Source organism: Daucus carota, chromosome 5 (genome assembly GCF_001625215.2).
Source record: "Daucus carota subsp. sativus chromosome 5, DH1 v3.0, whole genome shotgun sequence".
NCBI lineage: Eukaryota > Viridiplantae > Streptophyta > Magnoliopsida > Apiales > Apiaceae > Daucus > Daucus carota.
Genome location: NC_030385.2, coordinates 47,029,415 through 47,042,930, shown reverse-complemented (window position 1 = coordinate 47,042,930; position 13,516 = coordinate 47,029,415). Strand labels below are relative to the sequence as shown.

The 13,516-nt window shown below is 37.0% G+C and overlaps 4 protein-coding genes across 8 annotated transcripts; 2 read left to right on the top strand and 2 right to left on the bottom strand.

Annotated features, from left to right (window-relative positions):
- The first annotated feature begins 396 nt into the window (after positions 1-396).
- Positions 397-3,027, top strand: LOC108222216 (probable protein kinase At2g41970). The gene is made up of 8 exons (XM_017396132.2): positions 397-542; positions 796-1,021; positions 1,377-1,630; positions 1,726-1,852; positions 1,930-2,203; positions 2,310-2,442; positions 2,530-2,616; positions 2,705-3,027. Exons 2-8 carry the CDS (start codon positions 922-924, stop codon positions 2,828-2,830), a joined length of 1,101 nt encoding a protein of 366 aa, XP_017251621.1. The 5' UTR covers positions 397-542; positions 796-921; the 3' UTR covers positions 2,831-3,027.
- A 269-nt stretch (positions 3,028-3,296) lies between these two features.
- Positions 3,297-6,308, bottom strand: LOC108223435 (uncharacterized). The gene is made up of 4 exons (XM_017397703.2): positions 5,396-6,308; positions 4,221-4,754; positions 3,945-4,131; positions 3,297-3,798 (listed from the first exon to the last, which is right to left on the bottom strand). The coding sequence occupies exons 1-3, from the start codon at positions 6,167-6,169 to the stop codon at positions 4,021-4,023; spliced, it is 1,419 nt and encodes a 472-aa protein (XP_017253192.1). The 5' UTR covers positions 6,170-6,308; the 3' UTR covers positions 3,297-3,798; positions 3,945-4,020.
- A 1,945-nt stretch (positions 6,309-8,253) lies between these two features.
- On the top strand, positions 8,254-8,694 carry LOC108223438 (B-box domain protein 30). Its single transcript, XM_017397709.2, has one exon. The coding sequence runs from the start codon at positions 8,254-8,256 to the stop codon at positions 8,692-8,694; it is 441 nt and encodes a 146-aa protein (XP_017253198.1).
- Positions 8,695-9,090: 396 nt separating this feature from the next.
- Positions 9,091-12,493, bottom strand: LOC108223436 (putative zinc finger protein CONSTANS-LIKE 11). 5 transcript variants are annotated; one of them, XM_064093491.1, is made up of 7 exons: positions 12,290-12,493; positions 11,445-12,172; positions 11,061-11,264; positions 10,439-10,767; positions 10,093-10,269; positions 9,817-9,904; positions 9,091-9,683 (listed from the first exon to the last, which is right to left on the bottom strand). In XM_064093491.1, the coding sequence occupies exons 2-5, from the start codon at positions 12,045-12,047 to the stop codon at positions 10,143-10,145; spliced, it is 1,263 nt and encodes a 420-aa protein (XP_063949561.1). In that variant the 5' UTR covers positions 12,048-12,172; positions 12,290-12,493; the 3' UTR covers positions 9,091-9,683; positions 9,817-9,904; positions 10,093-10,142. The 5 variants fall into 5 exon arrangements, with proteins under 5 accessions (XP_063949561.1, XP_017253193.1, XP_017253196.1 ...); XM_017397704.2 differs by lacking the exon at positions 12,290-12,493 and having other exon boundaries at positions 9,544-9,683; positions 11,061-11,282; positions 11,445-12,186; XM_017397707.2 differs by lacking the exon at positions 12,290-12,493 and having other exon boundaries at positions 9,544-9,683; positions 11,445-12,186.
- Between the last annotated feature and the right edge of the window lie 1,023 nt (positions 12,494-13,516).

The following is a 13,516-nucleotide window of genomic DNA, read 5'->3' as shown; positions in this document are numbered from 1 at the left end:
AATCAAAATCAAATTTATCATGATTCCGTGATTCAAATTGAAAATTTAGCACCATTTCAAAGCTCAAAAAGAGCTCTACATTCTTATTTATCATTTTTTGATTTTGGATAATTTCAATTTTTGACTTTATCAAAAATGATCAAATTAAATCATTTGATGATCAAGAGTCAATTTTACGATGAGAGATCTACTCAAGTTTTTTGAACATAACCTACCTGATATTTAAACCGATTAAATGTAATTGATAAGGAAACAAATCATCAAATTCTTGTTTACTCTTTTTGGATAAATTGTTTTGGAAAATGCCGAGTTGATTATTAGCGGTTAAAACAGATTCTAACCGAATTTCCCGCGAAACAATTCCCTGTCTTAATTTCCCCAAAACACAATTTGCAGACACAGAAAGACAGAAAAAACAAAGAGAGAAAGAGAAATTCCTGTTGTTTCTCTTCCTCTCTTCCCCCCTTTTTTTCATTTCTTCATTTTCAATCTTTTGGTTGATTAATTTTTGCTGGTGATTCAGGATATAAACTGTGTTTCTGGTATGTTTCATTCTTCCATGAAAATTTCCCACTATTTATATGTTTCTTGCCATAGTATTATGTTTTCTGTATTTCTCAATAGATAGCTAACTTGGTAATAATGTATCTTTTTTTTAAAGATTTTTCTGCTTGAAACTTTGAATGAAAGAAAATGACAATGTAAACGGTGAAATGAGGGCAAGTAGTAAAGAGGATTTTTTTTTTTTTTTAATGATTTGTCGGATAAATAGGCTGTAGTTTGACATGTTTATAGGTTGAACTTTTGGAGCTGCAAGATAGATATTTCAAGGTCTGCAGAAGAAAATCTCTGCAGTTTATCGTTTTTTGATAAAGAAAACTTCTGAGGTATCCCTGTGAGAAGGTGCCCTTGATCTGAAGCATGTTCTGCTGCGGCGGTGCAGAAGAAGAGATCCCTGGTGGTCCACCTGCAAATAATATCGCCGCGCCTCCTAGAGGGGGAAATACATTAGGTGCTGGAGGTAACATATAGCCTCGCTTTAATTGGTCTTCGAATATGTTTCTTCTTTTTTGAATAAAAATATAAAAAAAGGTTTGATATTTTTCGTACAAGCTACAACTATACTTGGAATTTGTAAAGGTTATGTGTCTCTTCCTAAAGCTTAGTTTTTCTATTATCATCTTTTTAATAACGTGTAATAGTCTGTCATATGTGAAATTAATTCACATGCAACACTATGAAGGTCTATACTCTTAAATTCTGCTAATTCATTGTTTGCTTCAGTTGTTTTCCAGCATGTTTCTGACATTTTATTCATTTTATCTAACAAAAACTAAAATCTGATCAAGTTGCCTCCTTCGATATTTATATATTAGGTAGTAATAGAGGGGAACCAAGGGGTTCTGGAATCACTAGAACCGGAGGTGATCAGAAAGTTTTGCCTATTGAAATACCAGCTCTGTCATTGGATGAGCTGAATAAGATAACCGGCAACTTTGGGACAAAAGCTTTAATTGGAGAAGGTTCCTATGGACGGGTTTTCTGTGGAAAGCTGAGCAATGGAACAACTGCTGCAATTAAGAAGCTTGATACTAGTTCTGAAGATTCAGACTCGGACTTTGCAGCCCAGGTGCTTTCAAAGAACCTCTTTCCTAGTTGTAATGACAAGTGGTTGAACTTGTTATATCAATTTAACCTGTGTTACTCATATTTTGTGCCGTCCAGCTGTCAAGGGTGTCCAGACTCAAGAATGATCATTTTACGGAGATGATTGGCTATTGCTTAGAGGCCAACAATAGGATACTGGTATACCAGTATGCAACAATGGGATCCCTACATGATATATTACATGGTATGCCAAAGCTTTGCAGTAGATATGTTTGTTTCTAAAAGCTCAGCAGTTTACTGTTGGTTGTTCCACTGGTATAGGAAGGAAGGGTGTACAAGGGGCAGAACCTGGTCCAGTTCTTAGTTGGAACCAAAGAGTTAAAATTGCTTATGGTGCAGCAAGAGGCCTGGAGTTTCTACATGAAAAGGTTCAGCCTCCAATTGTTCATCGTGATGTCAGATCCAGCAACGTCCTTCTGTTTGATGATTTTGTAGCCAAAATTGCCGATTTCAGTTTAACAAATCAGTCATCTGATACAGCTGCTCGGCTGCATTCAACTAGAGTACTGGGAACATTCGGCTATCATGCTCCAGAGTATGACTTGTTCTTCTCTTGTTTGAAAGTTTAGTTATATTTTATCTTGCATGTCATGGAAGTCCCGACAATTCTTATTCATTGTGTACTTGCGGATTTGGTTCAGGTATGCAATGACAGGGCAGATAACTCACAAAAGTGATGTTTACAGTTTCGGAGTGGTTCTTCTTGAGCTTTTAACAGGAAGAAAGCCAGTGGATCACACAATGCCTAAAGGACAACAGAGTCTTGTTACTTGGGTGCATATTTCGTTACATTAGCTTGAAAAAACCTTCCCCCTTCACATACATCTGCGAAATTTTAACAGCAAGTCATTTGATCTGTAGGCAACTCCGAGATTGAGCGAAGACAAAGTAAAGCAATGCGTGGACCCAAAGCTAGAAAATGATTACCCACCAAAGGCCATTGCTAAGGTTTCCTTGTTCCTCATTGTACACTGTTTTAGTTGTTGCTTGTAAATGTGTGGATATCAGATATTACATGAGTCTATTTTCGTTTCAGATGGCAGCAGTGGCAGCACTTTGTGTCCAATATGAAGCAGACTTCAGACCAAATATGACGATTGTTGTCAAGGCTTTACAACCTCTTCTGAATTCAAAGCCAGCAGGTCCAGAATCTCAAGCATAAAAGTGTATACTACCAATATTTGTCTCATTTACACAAGTTTCTAACCCGAAACTCACTACGAACTACATTTGTAACAAAGTCTTGAGTAGTTACACTACTGCATCCCAGAATACTTCATTCTGTTGCAACAACATTTTTGCATTAGCTCGGAGAACTTTTGAAAACACTTAATATACTGAACTCCTGTTTTTCACATTACATTGCACCTATAAAATACCTTCAGGAAAAAACTACTGAGACGGAGTAGTGCCTGCTGCCTAGTAGCCATAGGCCCATAGCATAAGATTTTCTGTTGCTAGGTAACTAGGAAGTTTTCTGAAAAACCGGAATCAAGAACTTGCTAAAGATCAAAATACCTTACAAACAATTAAATTGCTAAAGATCAAAGTACATCTGTAGTTTTTTTCCTGATTAAACAAAATATAAACCGACCCTATAATCATTCAAGTATAGCTACAAAAGCACAAAGTATCAAAAATATGCAATCCACCAATCTTTACAGTAAACACAAAAACGAAAAATAATTTATATGTTCTTGAGTTTATGTAGAGGTTCTAATGTATAACATACATTTATAATTTATGTCACAAACAATTCAACTTCGATGCCGGCAAATTTATTATAGCAGTACAACTTTGATTTCTTATAAACACGGCCACATTCTCCTAATGCATGTCCCATCTTTTCTTCAACGAGACATTGCACCCAACTGCTTACAGAAACTGTAATGGGGTGCACTTGTACACTAAAAAGGTCACAGGAGCAAAGTTCTTCACCAATTTCAACCGGGAAATGTTATATCCAGATCAATTTTTTAATTTCCAGAGCAATTTGCAGAAGTTTGTGTTGAAGTTGTATGATTTATGTGGCTGCAAGGGGGAGCCTTTCAACCCTCAATAGTCTAAGTAAAGTGGGAAAAACAAGTTCGCTCCCTTGAATCCCTTGCTCTGCAGTTAGACTACATCCTCCTGAAACAGATCAAAGTCAAAAACGATTTTCAAGAGTACCGAAAAAAAGGCTTGAACACAGGGCAACAATGTGAAGTGATAAGTGTTGACAAATATTTCCTGATTGTGGAATTCCAGATTGTAATATGTGTATTATTACTCTGTACCTCTAAAAGGCAGGCTCCTGCTAAAAGGCTGTGCCATAAAAAAAATCTTTTTGTGGATATAGAAAAAAAATGGGTTCTAGTTCTGCATAGATATCAATTCATCAGAGCCGCATTGTTTAATCCCAACAACCAGCATGTTGCTAGAAAATGATGATATGCTACAACACTGACGACGAGGTGCCTTCATCTGCAATGAAAAGAACAGAAGCACACGGTCATGCACATAATATAGCAAGAAAAATAAAAAATTCACATTATTAACAACATAGTATAAACCTGTTCAGGGTCAAGATATTGTTGGTGCGAGAAAACTCTAATGCTTTTCAAATTCTGTATGACGTCAGGTTTTGAGCAAACACCGACGTTGTGTTTTAAATAGTCAGTATAAACACCACTTTTAGAAGGGGTCACGCTATTGAAAAAATAAACAGCAGGTCTATTGCAAGGATCACGGAAATATGCTCTTGTGTTGAACATATAACGGCTTGAGGACATATTTTTTCCCCTTCTCCATGGTCTAAATGTTCTCTGTACAGGAAGGAGGTCTGGCAAAAGTACATTGGCTTCGTGGACCTGAACAGCATAACCCCATGCAACTGATACAGTAATTGAGTTTGAACGATCATAACAAACAGTTTGCTGCAAAATCCTGGCAGGATCTACATTCACAGCTTTGAATAGATGCTCTAGAGCTCGAGTCCGGTCCATTTTAGGGAAAATTGGATCAATGGCATCCAAGTGATGGAGTGAGAGGAGAGGTGATAATGGATGTGATGTAAGCATTCCAAACAGATCTCCTCGTACATCAACCTTGTAGATATAATATACACTTTACAGTAGTCAAACCAAATTATCAATGCAACTGTATCCGGTACTTCCATAAACCAGAGGTACTTCAGTTGATCATGATCATATAATCAAAGATACTACATACAATGGTAAACACATAGAGCTGGAGCATGTCGTAAAACTATGTCTTTAATAAATGCAGTGGTGGAGCTACGTAGGGGTCAATGCCCCAATGGTATCTATATCCCCACTAGAAGGGAAAAGAACTACATAATAGTACTCTATACAAACAAAATAACCCTAAGGTTGCCAATTTTAGTTCTATCTTAGAACCTACTGTAAAAGTACATATAATTTTGCTCAAAGTTTTAATAGGGGAAATTTAGTCTAACACAGCCCATTATGAACTACATTAAACCGACACCTGAATGATAACACGATGCCTGCTCAATTAATCAGGATATGACACAAAAATTATACTCCTTCGCACTTAGGTTTTCATATTTATTAGTGTAGATTTTAGTAAGTTTTGTAACCAAATTTGAACATTTCCGAACATGATCCTACAGCTGAAAGTACCACTCCTAATTACAAACGGCAATGAAATACACTCGTAAAATAAGCAATACAATGATGAAGAAAAGAGGTATTACAAAAAGTACCTGATGAAAGCCAGGCTCATGAGTCATGTGGACACCAAGCTCAGCCAAGCAAGAGTAAATCCTGGAATCACTCCCATACAAGTGAGGATACCTCATAAGACACGAATCCAAAACCCTAGCTAAAACCCTCCCTAAACCATAACTAATCGCAAATCCTCCCCCACCGAACCCCATTCCAAACGCATACTTGTCATTCTGTTCGTAACTCTCGGAATTAGCCCCCACATAATACCACTTGTCGTGATCATACTTGGCCAAAACCTTGACCAAATTATCCACAAAAAACACCGTGTCATCATCCCCAAACACGAACCATCTAACATCCTTCTGATTCAATTCAACAGCCTCTTTAACAATCCTAGCAACGCGAATCGCGGAGCGCAGGCCACGTGGAAAGGTGTAGGGAAAAGAAGTAGTAGAGGCAGAAACGCGAATAGGAGGAATATAAGGGGAAGTGATGGGTAAATGACGATCAAGAAAAATAAAGGCGCGGGTGGTGTTGGAATCGAACCAGAGACGTATGTAGGGAATGCGTTTGGGGAGGGAGGCAGAGGAGGAGGCTATTGAGAAGAGGAGGTGGTGGAGGGCGGTGGGGTCTACTTGGACCTGTGTGGTGGTGGTGGGGTCCGTTGTGATGAGGAGGGGATCGGGGCGGTTGTGGTGGAGACGGAGGAGGAAGATGGTGAGGAGAAGAAAAATGAGTAAGAGAAAGTCTTTGATACTTGGGTTTGGGTTTGGGTTTCTCAAGATTCTCCTCAACGAGATGCGTGCCATTACAGAGCTACCGGCAAGTGTTCCAGTACCCAGTTCGTTGGTTGTTGTTATGACGTGTACGGATGTGGCGGTGGTACTAGATTCGGCCCTTGATTGCTTTGCGACTTACTAGATTCGGCCCAAGATTGTTGTATCGATGAAGCCACAAAGATTTGGAGATTGAAAGTTGAAGCCAAGATTTTGTTTCCTTGTATATGGGCTGCTGGGTTGAGTGTCTTATATGGGCTGAGCTGATACATTAAAAAATTTTATATTATAAGTAATTTATGAATGTTTAAAATATGATAATAGAAATAAATTATTTAAAAAATTAGTTCCTATCCCTTTCATAGTCTAATTTAATTAATTACTATAATTTATTATTAACTTTAAGTCAGTTTTAAATTTTTGCACAGAAACAAACACCTTTGAATTTAATAATGAAAATCAGATTAAGAACTGTGTCTTAAGTCAATGTAAACGGCCTCCAAGTATCTTATGATAGTATTGCTTATATTAACGCCCCTCCCCTTTCAGTTCTTAATAAAGATTCTGAATATGAGTGTTTGTATGTTAATTGTCCAAAAAGCGTAGATAATCTTATAATAAAAAAAATATTCTTTATTCAATTCTCCTTAATCCAGGCTGAGCTCAACTCGTTTGCACCTGAGGTCCAGAATTATAGAATTCTTCTGACGGAATAAATACGTTAAAAATGCCGATCAATGTCTAGACTATATATATATTACTTTACACGTATACATTAAGGTTTAAAATTTAAAGTTTTGCTGACAAGTTTCCAGACACCAAACTATTATGGACTAGAGTCCATCAACGTGGTAAGTCATCAGTTCTTCATTTCTTTCGTTTCTTGTGAGTTACTTGTTTTTCAAGTGGTCCTCTTCTAGACGCAAACCAAAACCAACTCGATTGTGTTAATAGTAAATTTGTGAATATTAATGGTACCACGAAAACGAAATAGCGTTTTTCCGATCATACAGAACCGACCGGATTCGTCTGAAAACGCTGTCACTACACTTAGCACGACTCATGAATATGGCGCGGTTGGCAACATTTTGGTCACAGAATTATGGTCATTTGGAGGAGTGGCCATCATCATATGCCATTTTAAACTTTGCATTTCAGACGCACAAAGTGCCGACAGCTGGACTTGAGGTCGATCACTATGTGATACCCTATCTTGTCACTATCACCCAACATGCATCTTCCTTGCAAGACTTGCTAAACCTAAAATAATCATCTACGTATCGATATAATTGGATTGTTAACATTCCGTGTGAGATCGAAAAATAGAACTGTTAAAGAACATAAATCATCGGGTGGTTGCATGGTTGGTCCGAAACCAGACCACACATGAAATTTCATGACAGGTGCCAAGAAACAACGGAAAGTATGAATCCATGCATGTTGCTATCGAAGCTGCAGTAAAATGTGTAGTCTACTCTCAACAACTGAAATAAAGATGGTGTTTGAATTGGTTGGCACAAGATTCACAAATAAAAGAAGCCTTCAAAACCAACCACACATTTGTACTCACTTGACCACACACCTACTAATCTATGGTCAGTAAATCAGAATGTACATTTTTGGGTTCCACTCCTCTGTTTACACGTTCAATCTCACTCACTTGAATTGCCTCTGGCATATGCGTTTTTTAGCCATATGATTTTTATATGGCCTCAGAACCAGTCAAATCACTTCTCACCTTGTGTTTGCGACAACTCTTCTTTCTTGGACTTTAATAATTGGTTGCTCAAATACGCCCCACTGCGAAATTTACCTCTTTAATTACAGACCATGCAACCAACTCAGCTAGCTTCTTGTTTACTTAAGCATAATTGACCATCTAACCACCAACAACAAATTATGCCTTAGATTTTTATGGAGGGTATTTTGGTCATGCCATTAAAATTACAGGACAGCATTCCTTGAGTGAACTGCATGCAAACTACCACATGTTGGTATGCATGTACAAGAGAATGGTCTCTATATAAACACATTGTGACCACTATCAGTTTCTTCAATTCATAAGCTATTATCCTCCTTGTGCAAATTCTGTTTCATATATTGATTTCGATAAGAAAATGTGCAGAGGAAGAGAAGAGGAGGAGAGAAAGCATGATGACTCGTCTGAGGATGAGTCGTGCTTGACAGACGAGGAGTGTGCGTGCAAGGATAACCACCATCATGGCTCCCAATTCTCACCATCACCCTCAGTTTCTTGTGAGCTTTGTGATTCAGAAGCCTCTGTCTACTGTCAAGCCGACGACGCTTTTCTATGTGAAAAATGTGATACAAGGGTTCATGCTGCTAATTTCCTAGCTCAGAGACATATTAGATGCTTTCTCTGCACTAATTGTCGCTCTCTCACCCACCGATACCTCATTGGACTTTCTGCTCAGGTGCTACTTCCCACCATTCTTTGTAAAAAGGAGAATATCGAAAACCAGTCTTCTGATAACGAATCAGATGCTGTGGAACCCAACCATTCCAATCAGCTTATCAGACCCTTCTTGTTTCTCTGAATTCTCATATATTCACAATCTGGAATCAGTTTCTTTTAACATTATTATTTTTAGGATAGTTTATTTCATTAATATATTTTATATAGCTCTATTAGACTTCAGAAGGAGATGTAATACATTATTCTAACTCAAATAGCAATAATACAAGAGTTCCTTTTTGTTAATAAATTTCAGTTTGTACCAGTGTTGTCACTTTTTATGTATAATTTTTTTTCTGGGCTAGCAAGCTAACTAATGTTACGCTCTTCCCTATATAACAAGTGTTGCACCAAGGGTTATAGGCTAGTCAATAACTAGGGTCCAATAAGTTGTTCGGTTATCTTGTTTAATAAAATGAAACCTGCACAACTCATGAACAGAAATTATTTAGTGTTGTATCAGGAGAAAGAAAGTAAATAAATAAATTTTAATCTCATATTTCCAAAACTGTAAGGCTCTGGCTGCTCTGGTGAATTATTATCCAGATTTCTAGCAGCCGAAAAAAGCATAAAAAGATCCCGCAAAGGTATTACCACTAACAGAAGTGATTATTTGTAAGACAAAATTGTAGAGGCATCTTCCCTCAACTTGACTGCAATTGCACAAAAAATCTTGAACTTACAGCAAGCTTGTACCTGAACGACGCCAATGGAGAGAACGAAAAAATATACTCAGCAAGTGTTGTTTATATTCACATGGAGAACTTCTCTTAAAAATTTGCTTTCTCTGTTTCTTTTCCACTTAATATCTGCACTGTATCCTTATTCATGCTGTCAAAGACGGGAGTTCTGTTCCAGTGTCTCAGAACTAATGCTGTCGAAATTTATTACTTGTACTTGGTATAGTTGCACCTCTTAAAAGTTAAACAAGGCAAATCTCCTCAATGATGGATTGAGGAAATAGTGCAAAATTCCCGGAAAAAAAGTTTATATACTCTTTGCTGAAAAGCCATGTGAAAAGTAAGCGTCCGCCATGAAGTTCATCAGTAATTCCTCGCAATATTTTATGAACTGCAAAATTAAATCGTGCAATAGAGATTCCTTGGTTAGTAAATTTAAAAGGAGAGTCAATATCAAGGAAACACTAAAAAAATTCTATGCTTCAGAACAAATGACTCGGATATGGGAGATGAGAATAACCAACCAGATGGTAACAAGTTCAGGAATGATGCAAGTGTTGATCCAGCGTCCAAAACAAAATTTATGAAGGCCTCTGCAGAAATAATAAGTATCTGCCAATGCAAAGATGACATTGTTCTAGTAAACAGCTAATACGCAGCAAACTGGAATAAATGCTTTTAGAAAGCTAACTAAAGGCCTCCCATCATTTTCCTACCCTCCTATATATTTTATCATCAGAAGTGATTGAGTTCCTCTTATGCTTCATACTATGCAAGTTGCATATTGTGACATGAAGTACCTTCTTAGACTTAATGCTGCAAGGAAGTAGAACAAAATCGCTCAACTGAATTATAAGATTCTTTTCCCAAGAGGATCATAGTCATATGCTTCACCAGCCTTCACAAATCTTCCTTTTACACGCTTTCTGGTGTCAGCTCTAGCTTTACGAGAAGCATACCTTATTTGTTTGCCAAACCTTGAAAGATAAGCACAGTAGCCATATGAGGCAACTAGCTGTTATGAAAAAAAAAATTAAGAGGCAGAACTGTTTTTTAGGCTTTTTGATGGGTGATGTCTAATACGGAGTGGTGCAAAATTATGAGTGTATATACTTGTGCATAACAGTTAGGGGCAAGAAATTATACATTCGGGTTTTCTTCTTTTCATTGTATCTCATCTTAGCTTTGTCCCTTGCCTGTGGGGAACTGGTCTCTAGAGTCGACTCCCATGATGATTCACCAGCCAGAAAAGCTGGCGATAGACCACAGTCCTGGTAATCAGTAACCTTGCTTTCTTCTGTGATACTTGGTAGTGAGAGTGGTCCAGTGGGAAATGGAAAGCTAATATTTCTGATGCAGCTAGGATTCATGAGCATACTACTGGCACTGCCGCTCATAGCTTGCATTAAACTAGCTGACCCGTTCACTTGTGGGGATTGAAAAGTAATGCCCTCTGGTTGGATTGATGATGCTGTCTGCAACATGTACAGACGATTCCTTCAGTATTATGAAAGTAAATTCACAATAAGGGATCATTAAATGCTTGCGCTCTTTCATTTTTTTCTATATCCTAAAGCAGAGGATCTTAATGAATAGGGTGGGTACATATCATTATAAGAACTGACAAAATAGATGGAATTTAACATGTTCAGAATGGATGGTTCTATCAGAAAAGAACTGAGACAAAAAAAAATTTATCTTCGGATACATTGGACAAACAGAAACACAAGGGTTTTATATATAGTTCAAGATTAGGTTAGAAGAGAACCTCTGAAGTGCTTCCTATCTGGTTGTTTGACTCTGCAACTTGTAAAAGCTTTTCCAATCCAAAGCAGTCCAATCCCTCGTTCTCCCTCTGATATTTTGGTTGATCTTGGGAGCAGCCAGGCATTTCATAACCACATTCAAAATTCAGAGCAACATCAAGATCAACGCCTCTACAAGGATCATCGCCTTCACCAAGAATCATATCCTGCAAAGTGGAACAAGTCTGCGAATACTAAGTAATAAACCATATCAGATGACCGCACAGTGTTCAATGCTAAAGTATTTTGTTCTGAGTAACCGTTGCCATATCTATGATTCTTGACTACAGACGGAACTAATAAGAACAAATATCAAACTACATGATAATCATATAAATAAAAAATACCTTTGGCAAATTTGATCCTTCCTCAGCAGGTAAGAAGGATGGTTGATCGTTATTACACTCTGGTACATAACTGGAGGTCAGAGGAACCCCTGTAGATGGATCAACAATATCTTCAAACTTGATAGAAGACGACAATTCATTGATCCTATTCGTATTATCATCTACCAACACAGATGAGCACTCATTCGGGCTATGTACCAAGCAGCTGTTGATCGAGCTCTCATTAACCATTAGTGAACCCGCCATTGGGGTAAATGACGAATCACATGCACTCGGATAAGGCAGTTCAAGCAATGAAGTGCAACTGTTTGACAATTGATAAATGGAAGAACCCGTATAAGAATTTAATTTCTGAAGCCTATGACCAGACCCTGAACAACCACTCCAGTCACAACCTTGACAAAATGAGATCTTATCATCCATACATCTCACCGTGGCAGGCTGACAGTTGCATCTGTTGCATACTAATGATCGTTGATGCCTACACGACAGAAGATTTGCAGAATGTACACTTGTATCGCAACGCAAGCATAACTTGGCCGAGTCCGATTCACAATACACCATGGCTCTCAGTACACCACAATAATCACATAAACCCGACATTTTTTATTTCTTCTTTCTATTAAATAATCCTCCAAAATCTAGTATTCTGATTTTTTTTCACCTAACCTAATCAAATCAATTCAAAAAAGTCTGGACGGGAATCAGGCTCAAAGACTCTCCTCTCACTGATCACATCCAGAATTTCAAAAAAAACAAAAAAAAATACATCAGTACAAATCCAAAACCGCAAGCTTCATCACAAAAATTCAAAACACCATAATCTAATAACAAAAAAACGTTACCAAAGTCTCTATTGAGCCACAATTCCCGTCTACTATGAAAGAAGAAAGGTGATCAAGAATGGAAGCACATATCCATAGCTAGCATGCAGCTGGACATTCCGATGCTATTAGTATCTATCATCAAAATAAAGTCGATATCGGATAAAATAAGTTACAGCTGATATATTGAAAGAACACAAAGGATACACAAAATCGTCCGTCCGAGTGCAGATACAGACTTGCACTGGGTATTTATATGTAAGGATGGTGAGTCTAGGTCTGTGCATAACTGCAAATCGTAATTGACAGTCAACTAAGTTGTTGCAGAGTAGCGAGATAAGGGTGTAACACTGCATTAATAAAATGAAAAAACCATATGACAAGGAAGAAGAATAAAATGTGAAATAAAGTGGTGATAAGTATTTGAGAAGATCTGGTATGGTCGTCCATATTACTCGCTCTTTTTGGTCTCTTTATTAGGGAGATGGCAATTTGGAGTAATTTTTAGGAACTGAGATGATACACAGGTAATATTGTATTGTCCCCCCTTCTTAACAGATCTGCAGATATTTAGTTGTTCTTGTTCGAACAGGACTGAGAAGATGCTGCTGGAATCTCCCCTGGCCTCAAGTATAATAAAACTAAACTGTCCCCATCATTAAATTATTATCAAATAACAATTTCCTAATTGACATAACAAATATAATTTAGTTATTCCAGAAACCTGAATCTATTATTAACACTATAATACTGTTCAAAAAAACACACTATAATTGTGACTCAGTTATCCTAATTATATAAGATCAAATTTATGTATCGATAGTTATAAGGATTTCCTATTTTCTCCGTTATCGGTATGTTTTCTTGTGATAGTTTTATTTCTGTCATGTTTTCCTTTTTTCTATTTTTGTCTTTATTTTTCTTGTATTTTTAATATAAGTACAAGAAATATTGGTTTTAATAAATGTAAAGATACTTTACAAAACAAATACTATTGGTTCAGAATCTATCTTCAGGTAAAACAAGCCTTCGTGCTTCTGAAAAATCTGCTTTTTAGATTTTTATAGAAACTATCAACGTTAATATAAAATTTTCATAAAAAATTAATAATGTTCATATTTTATATCTTAAAGCATACAATTATCAAATAATTACCTACCTTCTTGCAACAATATTTTTTTTAAATACACTTTGTTCAACAAAACTTATTTTTAATATATTTTTTCAAAAAACAATATTCTATGCCGA